Source organism: Pollicipes pollicipes, unplaced genomic scaffold (assembly GCF_011947565.3).
Source record: "Pollicipes pollicipes isolate AB1234 unplaced genomic scaffold, Ppol_2.1 Scaffold_5724;HRSCAF=6776_pilon_pilon_pilon, whole genome shotgun sequence".
NCBI classification, from domain to species: Eukaryota; Metazoa; Arthropoda; class Thecostraca; order Pollicipedomorpha; family Pollicipedidae; genus Pollicipes; species Pollicipes pollicipes.
Window position 1 is genome coordinate 9,465,477 of NW_023596746.1, and position 16,807 is coordinate 9,482,283.

At 47.4% G+C, this 16,807-nt stretch overlaps 1 protein-coding gene across 1 annotated transcript in view; it reads right to left on the minus strand.

Moving 5' to 3' along the window:
- LOC119102469 (myosin-11) overlaps window positions 1–16,807 on the minus strand; it is a 62,328-nt gene that overhangs the window by 42,952 nt on the left and 2,569 nt on the right. The window contains exons 2-5 of the mRNA XM_037225842.1: window positions 15,833–15,995; window positions 15,457–15,549; window positions 13,046–13,114; window positions 8,982–9,092 (exon numbers count right to left, since the gene is read on the minus strand). Of these exons, the coding sequence (XP_037081737.1) occupies window positions 8,982–9,092; window positions 13,046–13,114; window positions 15,457–15,549; window positions 15,833–15,915 (356 nt within the window). The 5' untranslated portion in view covers window positions 15,916–15,995. The remainder of the gene's footprint in view (window positions 1–8,981; window positions 9,093–13,045; window positions 13,115–15,456; window positions 15,550–15,832; window positions 15,996–16,807) is intronic.

The following is a 16,807-nucleotide window of genomic DNA, read 5'->3' on the forward strand; positions in this document are numbered from 1 at the left end:
CAGTCAAAAGTCCGGGTAACATAAAAGTAAAATATGCGTGCTTTGCCGACATTTTTGTCGTGCCCACAGTTGCCCAAAACTCTTATTTTTCTTTTTTACAAGCAAGTGATTTACGTTAGAACTAAGTTTAGACTCCGAACTGCAGAATCAGGTCGGCTACAATATGGAGGTGAACATGTTGTTTGCACACAATTGCACATATTGCACATAAGTTCTGTAAGGGCTCCGTCTCCAAACAAGACCATCATGCAGTGTAATATCTTCTGAAATGTGCGCCTTGTTGCATGCGTAGCTGTCTGTTTATCTCCTTTTGTTTGCTGACCAATTTTTAAACAGGGGACAGTAAAAGTCTGACATGCTCACATCACGCATGTACGAGCATGATGAGTGCGCATGCGTGCTGACGACCTTATACGGAGACTGATGAGTGCCTTGTGCCGAATCGAAGGTGCGTTTTTAAGCCCATAGTGCCACCATTATTCGTATACGATGAAAGAAATAGAGCAATGGCCGAGCCGTCGAATAGATGTTCACTTTGTTGCGCGAGTAACGATGAATTTTAGATGTCCCATATGTGGAACACTGAATTGCGCGATTTAGCGTCAGAGCACGAAATGTACGATTGCTGATTAAGGACGATCGTAGAGAATATGCGCACAGAACTTATTCAGTGATGCTTGAAGCTTTCTCAGACATCGGAGAAGTGAGTTGTCGACTAAATGAATTGCGGACCAGGCTAGAACTATACGGCATTGAAGGATCGCAACAGTGGTAAGAGGGTCAGAAATACAACGACGGCGGTAAAGGCAACATGACTCATTTGAAATTTCCGGCATGCAAAAGAAGGTGCAGTGATAACCAGACAGCAACCGAGCACAGATCGTCGTTTGAACTTCACGCGGGCTCATTTGCACGCCGCGCTACAAAAAGAGGCCTACTTGTCTGAACTACGCATTTCAGTGTTACCAGTCCGTACTGCACAACTTTTCAAGTGCTTCAGTAACTTTTATGGCCATTCAGCACGTGCCTTTAGCGAGCGATGAGAAACCGCGTCTGTTGTCGCGGCAGACTCGGCGGCTGAGAGATAGTATAACCTCATGAAATACCGGAGGCAAGCGCCACTCCTTGTGTACAGAGCCAGGAGCGTATGCATATCGAATCCCTGGGTGCATTTGCCCTCTTTCCCAAATTTATGGCGTATATTAATGCATACGTGACTTATGACTGTCAGATAAATTCAGGTGGACAGGTACACACGGGATAAAAAAACACGCGTTGTCACTTTACGGCATGCAACACATTTTGCACGCGTAGACCAAGTCCGGTTTATTGAGTGTTTTTTAGTCTTTCCACCCTCCTTACCTCCTGCTTGGGACGCGTAGAAGTAAGACGTATATTTAAGCCATCACGAAAATCGGGATGAAATGACTGCTTTAGCTTACGCCACCGATACATAGGTGTGCATGGAAACTGTAGGCAATTGTTTCGGTGCATGTGCGTGTACAAAAAGATCCAAACATCAGATTGCTTGCGATTTTATACTAATCAGCGAATAGAGACTAGCATGGGCGATGCTTCGTAATGACCGTGATACGCTGCACTACAAAGCAAAATTGTTCGACAGTCCATCACAGGACAGCCAAAGGGAGCAAGCACGGACGGCGAAAGCAAAGAAGGGGGACATGCGAGACTGCCGCGGTCGGCTGCCCCTCTCCCCCGAAAAGCCACCGTAACAAATGTTGAGTGAGTGCCGTAAGAGTGGCAAGCTATATCCAAGGTCCAAAAAATTAACGCAAACATTTCGACGTTGCATGGAAGGAACTGGGGGAAAAGTCGCGTTTGCATCCAGAATCCCTCAGAGGATTCGTCGTCACCGGAAGCAATTTGATCTTAGGCCGACAGCCTCCAGATAAATGGATAGATAGATCCCTCGTGCAATTGGATGTCACTTGCATGATGTCACGTTCGACATGCTTCGGGGTTATTTATTTCGGGTTGACCCGATAGCTGGATTTGCCGCATTTTTATGTCATCTGCCTTATCTTGCCTGGGGTAGCAGCTGTTCACAAAAATGAGGCAATCAGAATAGATTCCAGCAGAATTGCCACAAGCGTGGCTAGCTCCTGTTCGTCATATCCTTGCCCTAATTTTCGGCATGCACCCTCGCCAATCAAATTCCAGCTGACAGACAGGCACGTACAAACAAGATTCAGAGTGTGCAATGTTACTCTACGGTATGTAAACAATGTTGTGAGCCTTTCTGACTGATCAAACCTGTTCTGTCTGACCTGCACGGCATAGACCTGTATGCAGTTTCAAAGGCGGCTTCTCGCTAATTTTTGGTTTTAGCCTTTTTTACAGAAAAATAGTAGCTACCTCACCTTAAAACACTTGACCCCATACAGAATGCATGCATCCACTGTGACTCCGCCTCTACCTGAACCGTTTTAAAGGCATGATCGGGGATGAGTCGTGGGGGTCAGCTGACAGGCATTTATGGGGATTATCCCCCTCTCCTTAGTTCACATGTTAGATAGGCCCTGCCTTTTATACTGCTGCCGGCACTTACGGTGTGACGTTGCAAAAAACTTACTCTCACATGGAACTTTTAGATCATTGCTGGGATGATATATGTTAATCAAATGAAATATGTGGTTGCACTGTATCGTACGCCGCACATATAATTTTTGAATTTTTTATAGACTGGGTATGTGCTCCTTGAAGTGCGACATCACACATTGCGAAAACGCATATACCATGCCCGTACGTTACGCCTCGTAGCATCCTACACAAAGCAATGGTGTTTGTGGGGTCATGTGCCAAGCTCTCGCCAATAGACAATTCATGGGTTGATTATGCGTAGGGCCGTATTCCTGAAAAGAAACTCTGGCCCTTATTGTGTGCGATTGACGAATAGTTTTCGGAGAAGTCAACAATTACTATCACCTCCCCCGGTTCTGCCGAGTTTTTCACGTCGCTAAGTAACGGTTCGGAGCTTCGGCTATAAAGTGGTGTCTGGTGAGAGCTGCACAATCTTTCAGACAGGTTTTCCAGTAACTCTTAACCACATTCAACAATAGTAACAATGGTACATCTGCCGAAGGTCTCCCATTGTTTGTTTCGGACCTCGTTGAGAACAAACAATTATTCCCCTGATTATGATTATCTCTGCAGGTCAACACTCCTCTCAGCGTCGGGTCAAAGAATGGTCTGAAGCTATCTTCCCTAGGACAGTTAGAACAGCCATTCAACATGCATTCACGATTTTCAATATTGCACTTATTAAAAAATAATCAATCTATAATTCTGATGGTTTGTCCAAATACATACACTATGCGCATCGTTATTGCCAGGGCGAACACAACGTCCAGGTCACTGACCGGCGAAAGTTCAGAAACAGACTCAGCGATTTTCAGAATTCTTTTAAAAGTCGCAAATGTCCCTCAAGGTCCCCTGTATAAGCCGTTTTTCAGCTAAGCCTTTCGTCCTCCAGAGTCCCTGACCACTACATGGTCTTTCGAGCCGGGGTACACACGATCCACTGCGCCGGATTCACAGAACTACCTAACCTTGGCGCGTTCCTGGTCTGACAGTTTTCCCATTGCTCATACGACGTACTTAGGGCGAAATCCCACTTTCGTCTTTAAGCCTACGGCTCCTGTTTATGAGCGGAATGGTGTCCAAAGGCTCGGAGCCTGTTCGCTTGGCAGTGAAGGAAGAGAGAGAGAGAGAGAGAGAGAGAGAGAGAGAGAGAGAGAGAGAGAGAGAGAGAGAGAGAGAGAGAGAGAGAGAGAGAGAGAGAGAGAGAGAGAGAGAGAGAGAGAGAGAGAGAGAGAGAGAGAGAGAGAGAGAGAGAGAGAGAGAGAGAGAGAGAGAGAGAGAGAGAGAGAGAGAGAGAGAGAGAGAGAGAGAGAGAGAGAGAGAGAGAGAGAGAGAGAGAGGAGAGAGAGAGAGAGAGAGAGAGAGAGAGAGAGAGAGAGAGAGAGAGAGAGAGAGAGAGAGAGAGAGAGAGAGAGAGAGAGAGAGAGAGAGAGAGAGAGAAGAGAGAGAGAGAGAGAGAGAGAGAGAGAGAGAGAGAGAGAGAGAGAGAGAGAGAGAGAGAGAGAGAGAGAGAGAGAGAGAGAGAGAGAGAGAGAGAGAGAGAGAGAGAGAGAGAGAGAGAGAGAGAGAGAGAGAGAGAGAGAGAGAGAGAGAGAGAGAGAGAGAGAGAGAGAGAGAGAGAGAGAGAGAGAGAGAGAGAGGAGAGAGAGAGAGAGAGAGAGAGAGAGAGAGAGAGAGAGAGAGAGAGAGAGAGAGAGAGAGAGAGAGAGAGAGAGAGAGAGAGAGAGAGAGAGAGAGAGAGAGAGAGAGAGAGAGAGAGAGAGAGAGAGAGAGAGAGAGAGAGTAACAATTTGCAGACGTCAGCGGTAGGCATTGCATGTCTTAAATTCTCCCTTGAAATCTCCCATCAACTGGTCTGTCTGAAAAAAGCGCAACGCGAAAATCCAACGTTACACAGCTGCTTATAATGGTAAGACCTGATTCACATGAAGGCATGTAAAAAATTAAAGTTGAGCGACAGGTAAAATAGTTTGATGAGTGAGCTCAACTAACAGATAAGTTTTTGTCGGACAAACCGAGGGCAACTTGACAACAAAACACATGATACTGAGGCGAGTTCATCTAACATTGCATTGCTTTGATCATGCTCCATTCGATCCTGAAACGAAACAACAATATTTTTTTCTAGTGTTCCCCTAGTAACTTGGCTCTCCTTAGCTTGATACCTGTGAAGTAGACAACAGCCTGATTTGAGATCCTGCACATTCCAATGGCGCTCTGGCCCAATAACAAAACATTTACCGGTTTCAAGTTTGACCCCAGACGGAATCGGAAATGAACCTCCATCTGCACGATTGAATTCAATATCAAGATTCGTAGCATATTTTTAGCTACCAATCGGAGAAGAATATTGAGAAAAGTTAGCTTACTTTGTCTCACAGGCGTTTGATCCCAATACTGTCTTATCTATACTCTAGAACAGTGTTGATTGTGATCACAGCTCTTTGCTCGGGCCGATGATCTCATGTTCCCCGAATTGGGTTCCTGACCTGAGCTTGGAAGTCCCGTCCGAAGCCTCTGATTTGGGCAAGCTTTGCGGATGTTTTGCCGACATTTCCTCATGACATTCGGGGACCACCCAATCTCGCGACGAGCTCACCCGACACCTTTCTTACGTTGCTTGGCATTCTGGTCTTGTGCCGCTTGTAAGGGTCTGCGCTATATCCGGTCCGTGGCTGAGCCGCTCACTCTGCTTGTCCAAATCTGCGCTACTGACGACGCAAACACGTGGGGGAAGGACGAGGGTGCAGAATTCTGGGAAGACAAGGAGATTCCCGTGGCCGCTGCTCACGCGGTAACTACTGGCGCTTTACTTCAGCGCCGATAGTATCCTCGTTCACTGGGCTCATCAGCATTTTTTGTGGCCACAGCTGAGATCAGGCTGAAAGTTTACCCCTTCATCGCAGACAGGTCTGGAAAATCACCCTGAAAATCTCTTTGGAAGAAAACCCCATTTTGTTTCCCTTTCCCTGGGATTGGCTTGCGGCGATGTCAATATTTTACCCCCGACACAAAAAAAGCTTAAGATTTTTTCCAAGTTGTCCTGACCTTAGGTCACAAGTAAACATCACTATTTACTATGATGAATTAAAACAAACAGTTGAAGTTGGGCCTTTGTGATGTTGCGAGTGCAACAGCGTGCTTATTTTTTAGGTCGATGCACATATCGTAGGAAAATTGGCATTTAAAGATATTCTTACGACGCACTGATCCGACATTGCCCGGGGTCATGACTTCACAGCTGTTGGCCTACAAGTCTGATATTGTGTCATATGAGTTTCTCACCAAAGACAGTTCATAGCACCAGTCTTCATCTAAATCGAAGTTATGAAGATATCGAAATGGAGCTGGAACAGTCCATTTGTCCTGGAATGCCCCAACTGCAAGGCTACATTCTCCGATAGGCCTTAAGCCTTCTTTGCAACGCTTTTGCACGATATTCCGACAAAATCAAACAATGTTCAGCGATACCAATGTTCAACAATACGATTTATTGTACAAGACTTTTGTCAGTTCATTATAATACTTCCCATGCTATAAAATCCGAGTATTGCCCCTGTATGCATTGTGCCATGCGGTTTCAGTGGCGTCTGTGGCGACACGGCGCAGGAAGGCAGATCTAGCCAGGGTCATGTGCTATAAGAGTTAAAAATACTGGTGTCGGCCGCCGAGATTTGGCCAGCCCGGGCGGCGCAGGCTGGCCACGTGCCCGCTCAGAGGCCGCGGCCGCCGGACACAGGTGTGCGCCAGACGACCCCGGCTCTGTCGGCGACACCGGGCGACGCCGCGGCCCGAGCCCTCGCCAGCAGCCCGACCCGGCCGGCTCCCGCTGCCAGCGGCCCGGCCGGGCCGGCTCCCGCCGCCACCGGCCCGGCCGCCACCGGCCCGACCCGGCCGGCTCCCGCTGTCACCGGCCCGGCCTGGCCGGCTCCCGCCGCCACCGGCCCGGCCCGGCCGGCTCCCACTGCCAGTAGTGCGGCCGGCTCCCGCCGCCAGCGGCCCGGCCCGCCCGGCTCCCGCTGTAGCCGGCTCGGCGGCCCTCGGTACTCTCAGTGGGGCACAGGTGCGGGCGGACAGGCTAGACCGCAAGGACTCGATGGTCTTTTCCTTGCATGTGGCTGTTAGCACGCGTTCGCGCGAGGGTTAATACGCCTCCCCCGAAGCTTTTTCCCGAATTATTTCCGACCGGCGCGGCGAAGCCGCGCCAAATTTTGCATAGCTGCAGGCAATGGAATAGCGGATCGCTTGGTATGGAAATTGAAATGTACCCCTTAAGGTCGCTGACCTACGACAGGTTTAAGTCAGTGCATGGATTCAGCGGAGAGAATTTCTAGGGAATTGTTCAACATGATGCAATGGCAACGACGGAGCGTTAAACGAAGTCATGCATCTCTGAAATAGCTTTTTAAATGACACCAAAACTAAATTAACAGTTTTACTGACCTATGGTCAGGTATGAAGGGCAGTTCGAGGCCAAAACCAGCCTGTTTTTTACTCTAGAGCTTGCTGTATGAAATAATTCCTAGTGCAAATTTTGTACTTATTTATAACAGGAAACGCGTTATACATCGTCGATGGACTTCTTAAATCAGAATAGGCCACTGACCGAAAATGACCTAGGTAAACATTTTGTTTTTAGGGACGTACTGCATAGCGCATCATTGACGCTTATTCAAATGCAAAATTCACAGCAGTCTTGTATGCTTTTAGTCAGCATCACCTTCGAAAGGTCAAACGGGGTCACTGACCTTAAATGAGCACCAGTGACCTTTCGCTTAGAAAATGTTTCTGGGTGTACCGTAGTTGCATGAGAAGGTCTGGTGGCAGTTTGGACACAAATATGAAGTTTGACCTGTTTGGCCTTATTCAACCTAAAGATCATAACTTGGGAACCTCAAATTTGTCACGAGGGATTTCAAATGCAGGCCAACACACCCTGTGAATTTAGTGCCTTTAGCTCTCTTGGTTTCTGAAATCTCAGGGATCAAATTGACCTCAGCCGAGCGAAAAGCATTTAACCGGCCACCTGGTGCGTGCTAAGTCACATGATTCAGATTACAAGCCCAGTCAGACGCGCTTTTATCTGCGCTGTCGTGCATCGTAGGTGTACCGTACTCCTAAATGCATCCCAGGAATTATCACACCTTTACCATACTAATAGATATGAATCGGTGCCTAAATACGGCGAGTATAGGATAAGGCTGAGTAAGCAAAGGAAATGTCAGTAATACGGAATCAAATGATAAATAAAAATAATTGCAAAAGCCGAAGGAAGAGAGTGGATATCGGAAGTTTCTTTGGAGTTAGAGAGGAGAAAATAACGCCGTTGAGCGCTATTCGCTGAACAATACGCGCATCAAATTGCAGTGGTGATAAAAAAGACCAAAGTGTGCAAATGACTTCAGAAAACGATCATGACCTATGTGAAGTGCATATGAATGCGCTGAAACATTCCTATCAGTTCGAGGTATTCACTACAGTTAACACCCAATTATCTTAATCTTCTTTTTTGTTGTTATAGCCGTCCCACTGATTGGTAATTTACATTCAATATTTGGGGAGCCAAGACAAGCAAGTGTTAAAGGCGACAAGGGGATAAGGGAGGTGGTAAAGGTCCTTTCAAAACGTACGAGGCTCAACCTCGAATAGATACATTAAAATTTCTACTGGTATTGTCGTACTCAGCTGCCGAGTGCATCGTGAAGTCCCAATGACGTCAACCGTCCGCTTTTATATCTGTTTCAAGTGCACCTATTTACTGACGTGGTTGGGTTTTCGCGACAACCACTGAGATGCCGTGTCGTGATTTTATCGACGTTTCGTTAACAGGCGTTATATATCGCTGTGTTAAACTCGTAACCAAAATATGTATATGTGTTCAAAGAAGTTGGCTCTCATGGGTATGAGAAAAATGAGAAAACTGCAAGGACGAGAAAAAAGACAGAAACCAACTGTGAGAACTTTGGCGGCACGACGTGCAGGTAGCTGCTGTATCAATTGTTCGTCCATTATGCTTGACTTTTTACCATAACCTATGTCATAACCTATTTCAAGATGCGTCAGCGTGGCAAACCCATTCTATATCTGCTTGCCTGCGGCACTGCAATGCCTACACAATCACGTCTTTGCTTAGGTCCGTGTAAGGACGGTGACTGCATAGAACCGAAATATGAATTAAATTTGTCTGACTTTCAGTCACGACCTGTGCCACGTTAACTGAGATGTGTGAACGCTTTGTTTCGGTCAATACATTGTTTTGGGGAATAGCCAGGTGTAGCGTGGGTCATGCTCCGCCAATGCAGACACCGCGGCTAAAAGAGGAGGCGAGGGCGTTGCAGCTGCGCCACAGCACGTCTGCCGGCCCGCCAGGCGGCACGCACCTGGACAGTGGGCTGTACCCCGAGGGGCTGGTGTAGTTCTTGGCCGCCTCCTCAGCCAGCAGCGACTTGGAGGTCGGCACGGCGTCATTCTTGCTGGCGTCAGCTTCCTCCCTGTACACGCGCATGACACTCAGTCAAAAAACAATGTTTTCTAACCGATCAGCAAGCACGCAGCGACAATATACACAGCACAAAGCATGGTTTTAGGCGGCTAGGGCACACTAGGTGCCAGACGCTGGTGGGTCCTGCATGGAAAAACAACGAAAATATGTTATTGCCCCTGAAGACCTATTCTTCCCCAGGTATCCAGGGTCATAGTGTGTCCGAAGATGGCAGTTAATAACTGATGTCCAAAGACAATAGCTAGTAACTAAAAAAGTTGAAAGCGAAGCTCAAAACGATGACAAACATATAGTCAGCCAGGAAAAAAAATCACTTACCTATGAAAATTGCAACGCAACTGCCTACCACAGTAGATGAACTACAAAGATTGCGTTTCTTACCATTTGACGAAAATACAACTTTGTTGCAGATACGATGGAAAGCGTAGAAGACATGCTAGGATAAAATACAAACATGCAAATTGTTCTAAAACGTCATTATGTTAGCAGCATGCGCAGTAACATAATGGTACAAGATACACGTGGCAAGGTGTAGAGCGTGGTTAGACACCGATGTGTAAAACGGCAGGCCAATGCACGAGTTGCGTTATATGTATACACAGGCTTCACATGCCTTCTGCTGAGCCAATGCTGACTAGAAATGGCACTGCAGATACCGAGCCCAGGCGCGACAAAAGGCCGGGTTACTATTTCTCGCGCACGTACCGCAATGCATTTCACTCATGATGCCTTACAACTATTGAACTGTGCTGAAATAGCATCGCGATCAGCATATCTTGACACGAAAAATATGCACTGGTTGACATGGACTGATTGGCTTGTTTTTGTGTAGGGACCGGTTTGTTGCCCGCGATCTATCTTTCTCCTTTGTCGTCTCCAAGTCGGTCCAGCTAAGCCGTTGGGCTTTTGTGACTTCCCATGATTGTCAATCTGACGTAGCATGGCCATTACGCTGCCTAAATGGCGTATCGCCATTTTAGCAGCATACATTGCCTGTGGGTGGCTCTGTGACCGACGTATGGGAGGAAACAAGACAAATCTGGGTCTTCTCGGATGTCTGCATCAGCACATTACTTCCAGTAGCTGAATACATTTGTTTGAGTCAATAAATTTGCGCATCATCAAAGGCATCATAGCTTACACTTCACATTAACATGGATGAAAAACTGGTTTGCCATGGTCCGACGTAGGGGATATAAGTAGGGCAAGCCACTATGAATCGACGTTGGTTTCGATATTGAGAGCAACGTTTTTCTTGCTCGATAGCTATTCATGCTGTACTGGTGATGTTCATGACGAAATATACCAATAGTCTAATACTTCGGAGGCGGATAAAGAGGGTGACTGGGGCGGGCCTGGGAGAGATCCCTCACGAGCAATGAGTCAGAATGCATCCTGAACAATTTTGACCAGACAGTTTATTTAAAGAAAGTGACTACAGCATTCCTGTAAAGTTAACATGCTCTGGTGGCGGGGCATCAAGTTAGACAGGAGGAACGAGTCACAAATATGAGAGTAAGGCAGTAGATATGAGATGTGGACGTCCAGCGTTTCATCACACACGTATTTTCTCCCCAATATCTCATTTTCTTCATTCTGTAATACCCCGCGGTACTGCCAGAGATGAATGAAAATACCACTATATTGGGTTGAGGGACAAACATTGCTACATGGTGTTACTTCCGTGCTTTGAATGTTCATTTGCCATTGGGCAAAACGTTACGATTTAAAGCGTCCTTTCCTTTTCTAACTGCGTCGCTGATATTGTTTTTTTACAATCAAGTCTTATTCCACATTCACGCCAGGCAAAATACTTATATTTACACCATATGCTGCCTGCTCAAGCATCTGTACTGTAATCTTACGATCAGCCTCATATGTTATTATCCACACCCTGCCAGAAGAACTATCATGTATGAATTTTGGTTCATCATAACAGCATCGAAATGCAATGAAACACTTGTGTTTTGAATTGCCTTTCCGTATGAGGAATAATTTTCAGACTTACACCGCTTTTTACTCTCATGGGTGCATCGCTGACATTTTTGAAAAGGATATCCGAGTCATGTCAGGTGTGAAACTGTGGACATAAAAGTAGACTAGTTCAGGCTGCAGACTGCTCTTTGAGATCCCGTCCGTCAGCAATAGTCCAATAGGTCCCGAGATCTTACTAAGATCCCATCGGTCCCCGCTCGGATTTCAATAAAATTACACCGCATGCGCGCGTGTTTAGTTGAGAGGCTTCAAATTCATACGCATATCTGACGATTAACTCCACCCACAAGCTGTATAAGAACAGTCTATGGAGTTTATTTAGGCGATATGCGACTTTTGGGCAAATAAGGATCATTGCCCACGCTGCAACTTAATTGTGCGATTGCAGCATACATGATAAGCATCTCTTGGTTTTGTTCATTTGTTCCACACTCAACAATAGCTTGAACGAAACTTCAAAAGGCATGCCAGCCGATACGCCTACCAAGTGCGATTCACGCACAGTGAAGGCTTACAGCTCGACTCTGCGAAACTGGCTAATGGCAGATAACAGTGCCACACAGCCAGAAACCGGCTAATGGCGAGTAACAGCACCACACAGCCAGAAACTGGCTAATGGCGAGTAACAGTGCCACACAGCCAGAAGCTGGCTAACGGCGAGTAACAGTGCCACGCAGCCAGAAGCTGGCTAATGGCGAGTAACGGTGCCACACAGCCAGAAACTGGCTAATGGCGAGTAACAGTGCCACGCAGCCTGAGGGGGACGCGATCACAGCAGCCGCGAAGCGATCCAGCGGCTGCCAATGCGCACTCCCACGGGTGTGGGGAGGGGTAAGGGGCAGGCTCGATCCTCAGCTGGAGCGTGAATCATGTACGCTGACATGACCTCCATGGTCGCGAGCGCTGTGGGGAAAGGTCCGCGGCGCCGTGCGTCACGCATCCTCAAGCAAGTGGCGGCAGCGATGTTGCTCACCGGAGCCGGCTCCGGGTGAGTATGTGAATCATGAGCGGCCGTGCGATGGACGCCGGGCCGCGTCTCAGTGCCCATCACCCGCGGTGCGGCACCGCACACCTGCCGCACTCAGTGCCGGATAGTGTTCAGCACACGAAACACACCGGCGTGACCTCAGCCGGTCATTGAGCAGGCACTCCTCGGCCGTGGCAGGCAGCGCCGGTCCCTGGGCGACCCGGTCGTCAGGGAGGTCACACGGACCTCGGCCGCCTGAACGGCCCTCGCACGCGGCACCGACCCCCACTGCTTGCCGGCCGGCAGGGTCAGCTGGGCGGCGGGCACGGTCGCGGAGTGGCCTGACGCCCTCCGCTCGAGCTCGTCGACGGACAGTGACGGGACCCGGCCCGCTGCCCGGCGACCGGCCTGCCGGGCACAGGTGGCACGCCGAGGCGTCCCAGGCAGGCCCGGCCTGGCCACACGCGCCAGCGGCCGGCCAGCTGTCACTCGGCGCTGCACCTGGGTAATGTCCCGCCCCGCCCGACTGCCCGGCTACTACACAGGCGCCTGGCGCAGCTGACCAGAAGGACACAGATGCTGACGTCCTGCTGTCAGTTGTATGAAGTCCGTCGCCGGAGGTGTACGGGCCGCTGCATCGCACGTGGTCAATCGACCATGTGGCTAGCAAACCGCGAGCGGTGGCGGAGGTTGGAGTCGGATGCGATAAACACACTGGCGACTTAATGTATAGGTGAACGCAGCATCTGATTTCTTTTTAAACCATTCCCATGCACTTAAATACTGACGCACTACATCGAACTCATTAAGTTTCACACAACCTATGTAACGATCAGTTAAGCGCCATCATCGATTACACAACACGGATCTAAACTCGGCAGCTATCTAGCAGATCATGCGTATGAAAACATCTACTCTGCGTATGCATCTCTCAAGGCGTGCATAGCAAAATATTCTAGCTATAGATATGCTTGAGATACCTCCGCGCCAAGAAGTTTTTCAGTCTCGTTTCGTAATCAAAGTCGGACACAGGACCAGATCCCAAGACCCTGCGGACATCATGGGGTAAAAAACACAGCGTGCACAAAAAAGCGTAAATCCTCAATATAGTGATGTGATTTTTGTTCGGTCCCGAACGTAACTGGTTGACCTGTCATTGCAATTTCGCTAAATCAGTAAATGACGTTGTCAAGGATACGAATTACTGGCCTTCGAAAGGCATCATCAAGTACATAGATACTGCTACTGACTATTAAGCATAGTGTCTCATACATCATTTCCATACGTTACCAAGGCAATACCACGGTTATAACACAACATGAACTTAGCGTGGACCATGACGTACTAATGGGGCGTTTTTTTCAGACAACTTGACCGTAGTGCAACCGTTTTCAAACTAACTTTTACAGCCGTATTTGGCGGTACGATAACAGCCCAACTTTGACATTGGCGAGGAATTGAATCGCGGGCTGCTCTTGGTCTTTATTGAATGGTTTTATCGCAATTTTACTAGTTGGGAATACTGGCTTCTTCGGAAAAAATTCTCAAAATGCCTATGCGTTCTTCTTTTGCTCCAGTATTCAGCGGCCTTGCACGACTGGACGAAAGAAATATGGCCATCTATCCTTGTCGTGACACAGGTTGATGAAGGTGTCAGTATCAGGAATTATAGGCTAAAAGCCATAGAAGCTGTAAAATTCCAAAATTCGTACCTTGAAAGGCCTCAAGACCTATCAAATTCTAAAATATGCCAATTTTTAGACACATTTTTTATCCTTTTTGGCATGGGTAGCACCACTGCTGTGAAAACCGAGTGTTTCCCATTAATCCGAATGTATCAGGCTACCATGTTCTTCTTCACTATTTTTGCGGGCGACCGTGACCTGGAGCTGTGTGCGGTACGATCGCTCACTTAACAAACTAAGAATGTGTCGTGGGTAGTGTCAAAAACGGGGCGAGAAGCGGTCCGCGATGGAAACTGACTGAAACGGGCAAATCGTGAAAATTATCGGGCACGTAAAACCTTATCATGATTGTCTGGTATAACTCTCGGCTGATAAGATCGTCACATCCACAGGTATTGAAGACCGTCACACGTGAAGAATAGCAGTTTAGGAATGCACGTCCCCTGTCTGCCTGCCTGCCTTCCCGCATTTATTTCGACAAATACGTAGCACACACAACTGCAAAGCTCCAATGTGCAGTTCAGAACCGTGCTGAACTTTGGCATACGGTTTGTTATACATTTGTGACAGTCAACGACGCACATTCACGTCCATTCGAAAGCGGTGTTGATCTCGGTACCAGGACCACATTACAACCACGGATCCACTCATTACATCTAACTTCGAGTGCAACGCTGGAATTTTACGGCAGTGAAACTTTGTTCACAAAGACTGAGTGCGATCAAATAACTTGTATGCTGAGTGTCGTAGGATTCTTGTAGACAAACAACTTCTCGAACGACGCGTGACGTCATGCGAAGTGATACGACTTCGTGATTGTGTTGTTGGCTGGGAGGTGTCCTCGTGTCGGTAGCTTTTTGGTGGCGTTACGTCGTGTTAATTTAGTGCCTCTTCCGTAAAATGCATGGTGAGTGGTCTACCCAGTAACGTAGTTGTTATGTCTGCATGATACGTTTGCTTACTTTGATATAGTACCCAAAACGTATCCATGATATTGACTCTTGTCCATCCAAGAACACGCTCGTGCCCAACAAGCAACTAGAATATTGCATAACATTTATAATATGGAGATGGAATTTTAACTTGCAGGCAAATTTACAGGGTTAAGCACTGAGAATGGCGTAGTGTCACCAGACATAGTGAGTTATGTATATGAGTTATGAGTCTACTGGTGCCCTAGTAGAGGGCAGATGTGTAAGCAAACATGCAAATATGAATATGGTACACATCAGCATGTGAGCGAATAAGCACATACATATAATCAAATATATCGTGTGTCTTTATTGTGCACAAACCATTTTGAATGCAAAATGAGGTGTTATCAATATCAAAATGTCCAGCATATTTGAAACTGCGTGAATTTATTTTGAACTTTCTCTCTTGGACTTCTTCTTCTTCTTCTTCCTTATTTTGAACCTTCTTACCAGCAGCCAACCATGCTCTTTGGAAAAGAAGATATCTTAAGATAATAAGAAGAAGATATCTTATCTTATCTCGGTATGAGGACCATATTACCATATTACATATATATATATATATATATATATATATATATATATATATATATATAATATAATATTATCAAATGTTATCAAATGTGTGTGTGTGTGTGTCATGTGTGTGTTATATATGCCGTTTGTGCCGCACTATTTTAAACCAGATGCAGTATTGAATAACAGGACACATTCGCACTGAACATTACTCACTTGGCGGTCGTTAGGCTTGGTGAAGAACCAGTAACTCTGTCCTTACGTAGACTTGAAGTCGCCGATTTTTTTACTTTGTGTTCACTGTATTCCCTGAAATCACGGTAACGTTACTGTCCTGTTGCCACAGTGCAACTTAGCTGTGTGATGACAGCGATGCGATGTTATTAAACTGCAAAACGTGCGCTTCGACATGTAGCTGCTTGTGAAAATGAGGGAAAACAGAACGAATGCGATAACATTCACTAGATTGCGCACAACTGATATTTGTTACATCAAGCCCACCGAACTGCTCCGAGGAAAACGTGGCAAATGCTATCAAAATGCCGTCAGACTTGGCAATGCAAAAGCGTCCGTTGGTTCGCAGCAGTCATACCTGTAGCAGCGCTTGCACCGCGTGGGCCAGCGCACTTGCGGGTAGAAGCCCAGCGGGCAGAGCGGGTCACTCGTCTTCAGCATGACAGTGGCCTGCGGCTCCGGTCACCGGTCATGGTCACGGTCGGCTCGCCGGCCATCGCTCGCCTGCGCCGCTGGCAATGCTGGAGAGGGACACGGGTCAGTCCCTGTGCCCGCCGGTCACCGCTCGCCTGCGCCGCTGGCAACGCATGCGGAGCGACACGGGTCAGTCCCAGAGTAGCTAAGTTTTCGGCTGCGACATGACACATACCACGGCCGCGACTGCTAGCGCTGCCTGCCGGATCAAGTGTGATGACACAGGTGAAAACCGTCTTGAAAAACACAGGTCAGCAACGAGGAGATGTTGCCAAAGAATGAAAAAGTCATGGAGCATTCATGATCCGAAACGCATCGTGGAGGTCATTGGAGCAATGCTAAGTTTTGTCATTCACGATGATTCTGGTACCCTTTTCCCATCAGAGGACCCAGCGTGATGTGGATAAACCCGGGATAATATCATGTGATCATATGGTCTGTTATCAAGTGCATTGCACATCACGAGAATTATACTCTGTGAGAAGTGCTACCTCTTTTCCTCTAGACTGGATTTTCATTGGGAAGGAAAGCCTGTACAGGATTGTCCCACTACGTAGATCGTTCCAGAAATTGATTGTCGTGTGGTTTATTTGTGCTTGACTGCTCCGTTTCAGCGGCAGACAAAGCATTCCTTACCTTCGCAGCGACACTATCAAAACGTTGTCAATGTGTCGGGAACACACGAGAGCGGTCATAAACACCCAAGGGCAGCGGCATACTACGTCTTTAATACAGCTAAACTGTGTTGTTCTTCTCTATCATGCTATTCATACTAAACAACTAACCATTTTCAGATATGCAGCAATGCTAGCAAAGGGTATGACACTATTGTCCTTTCTTTTTTCTCTCCCCACACCCC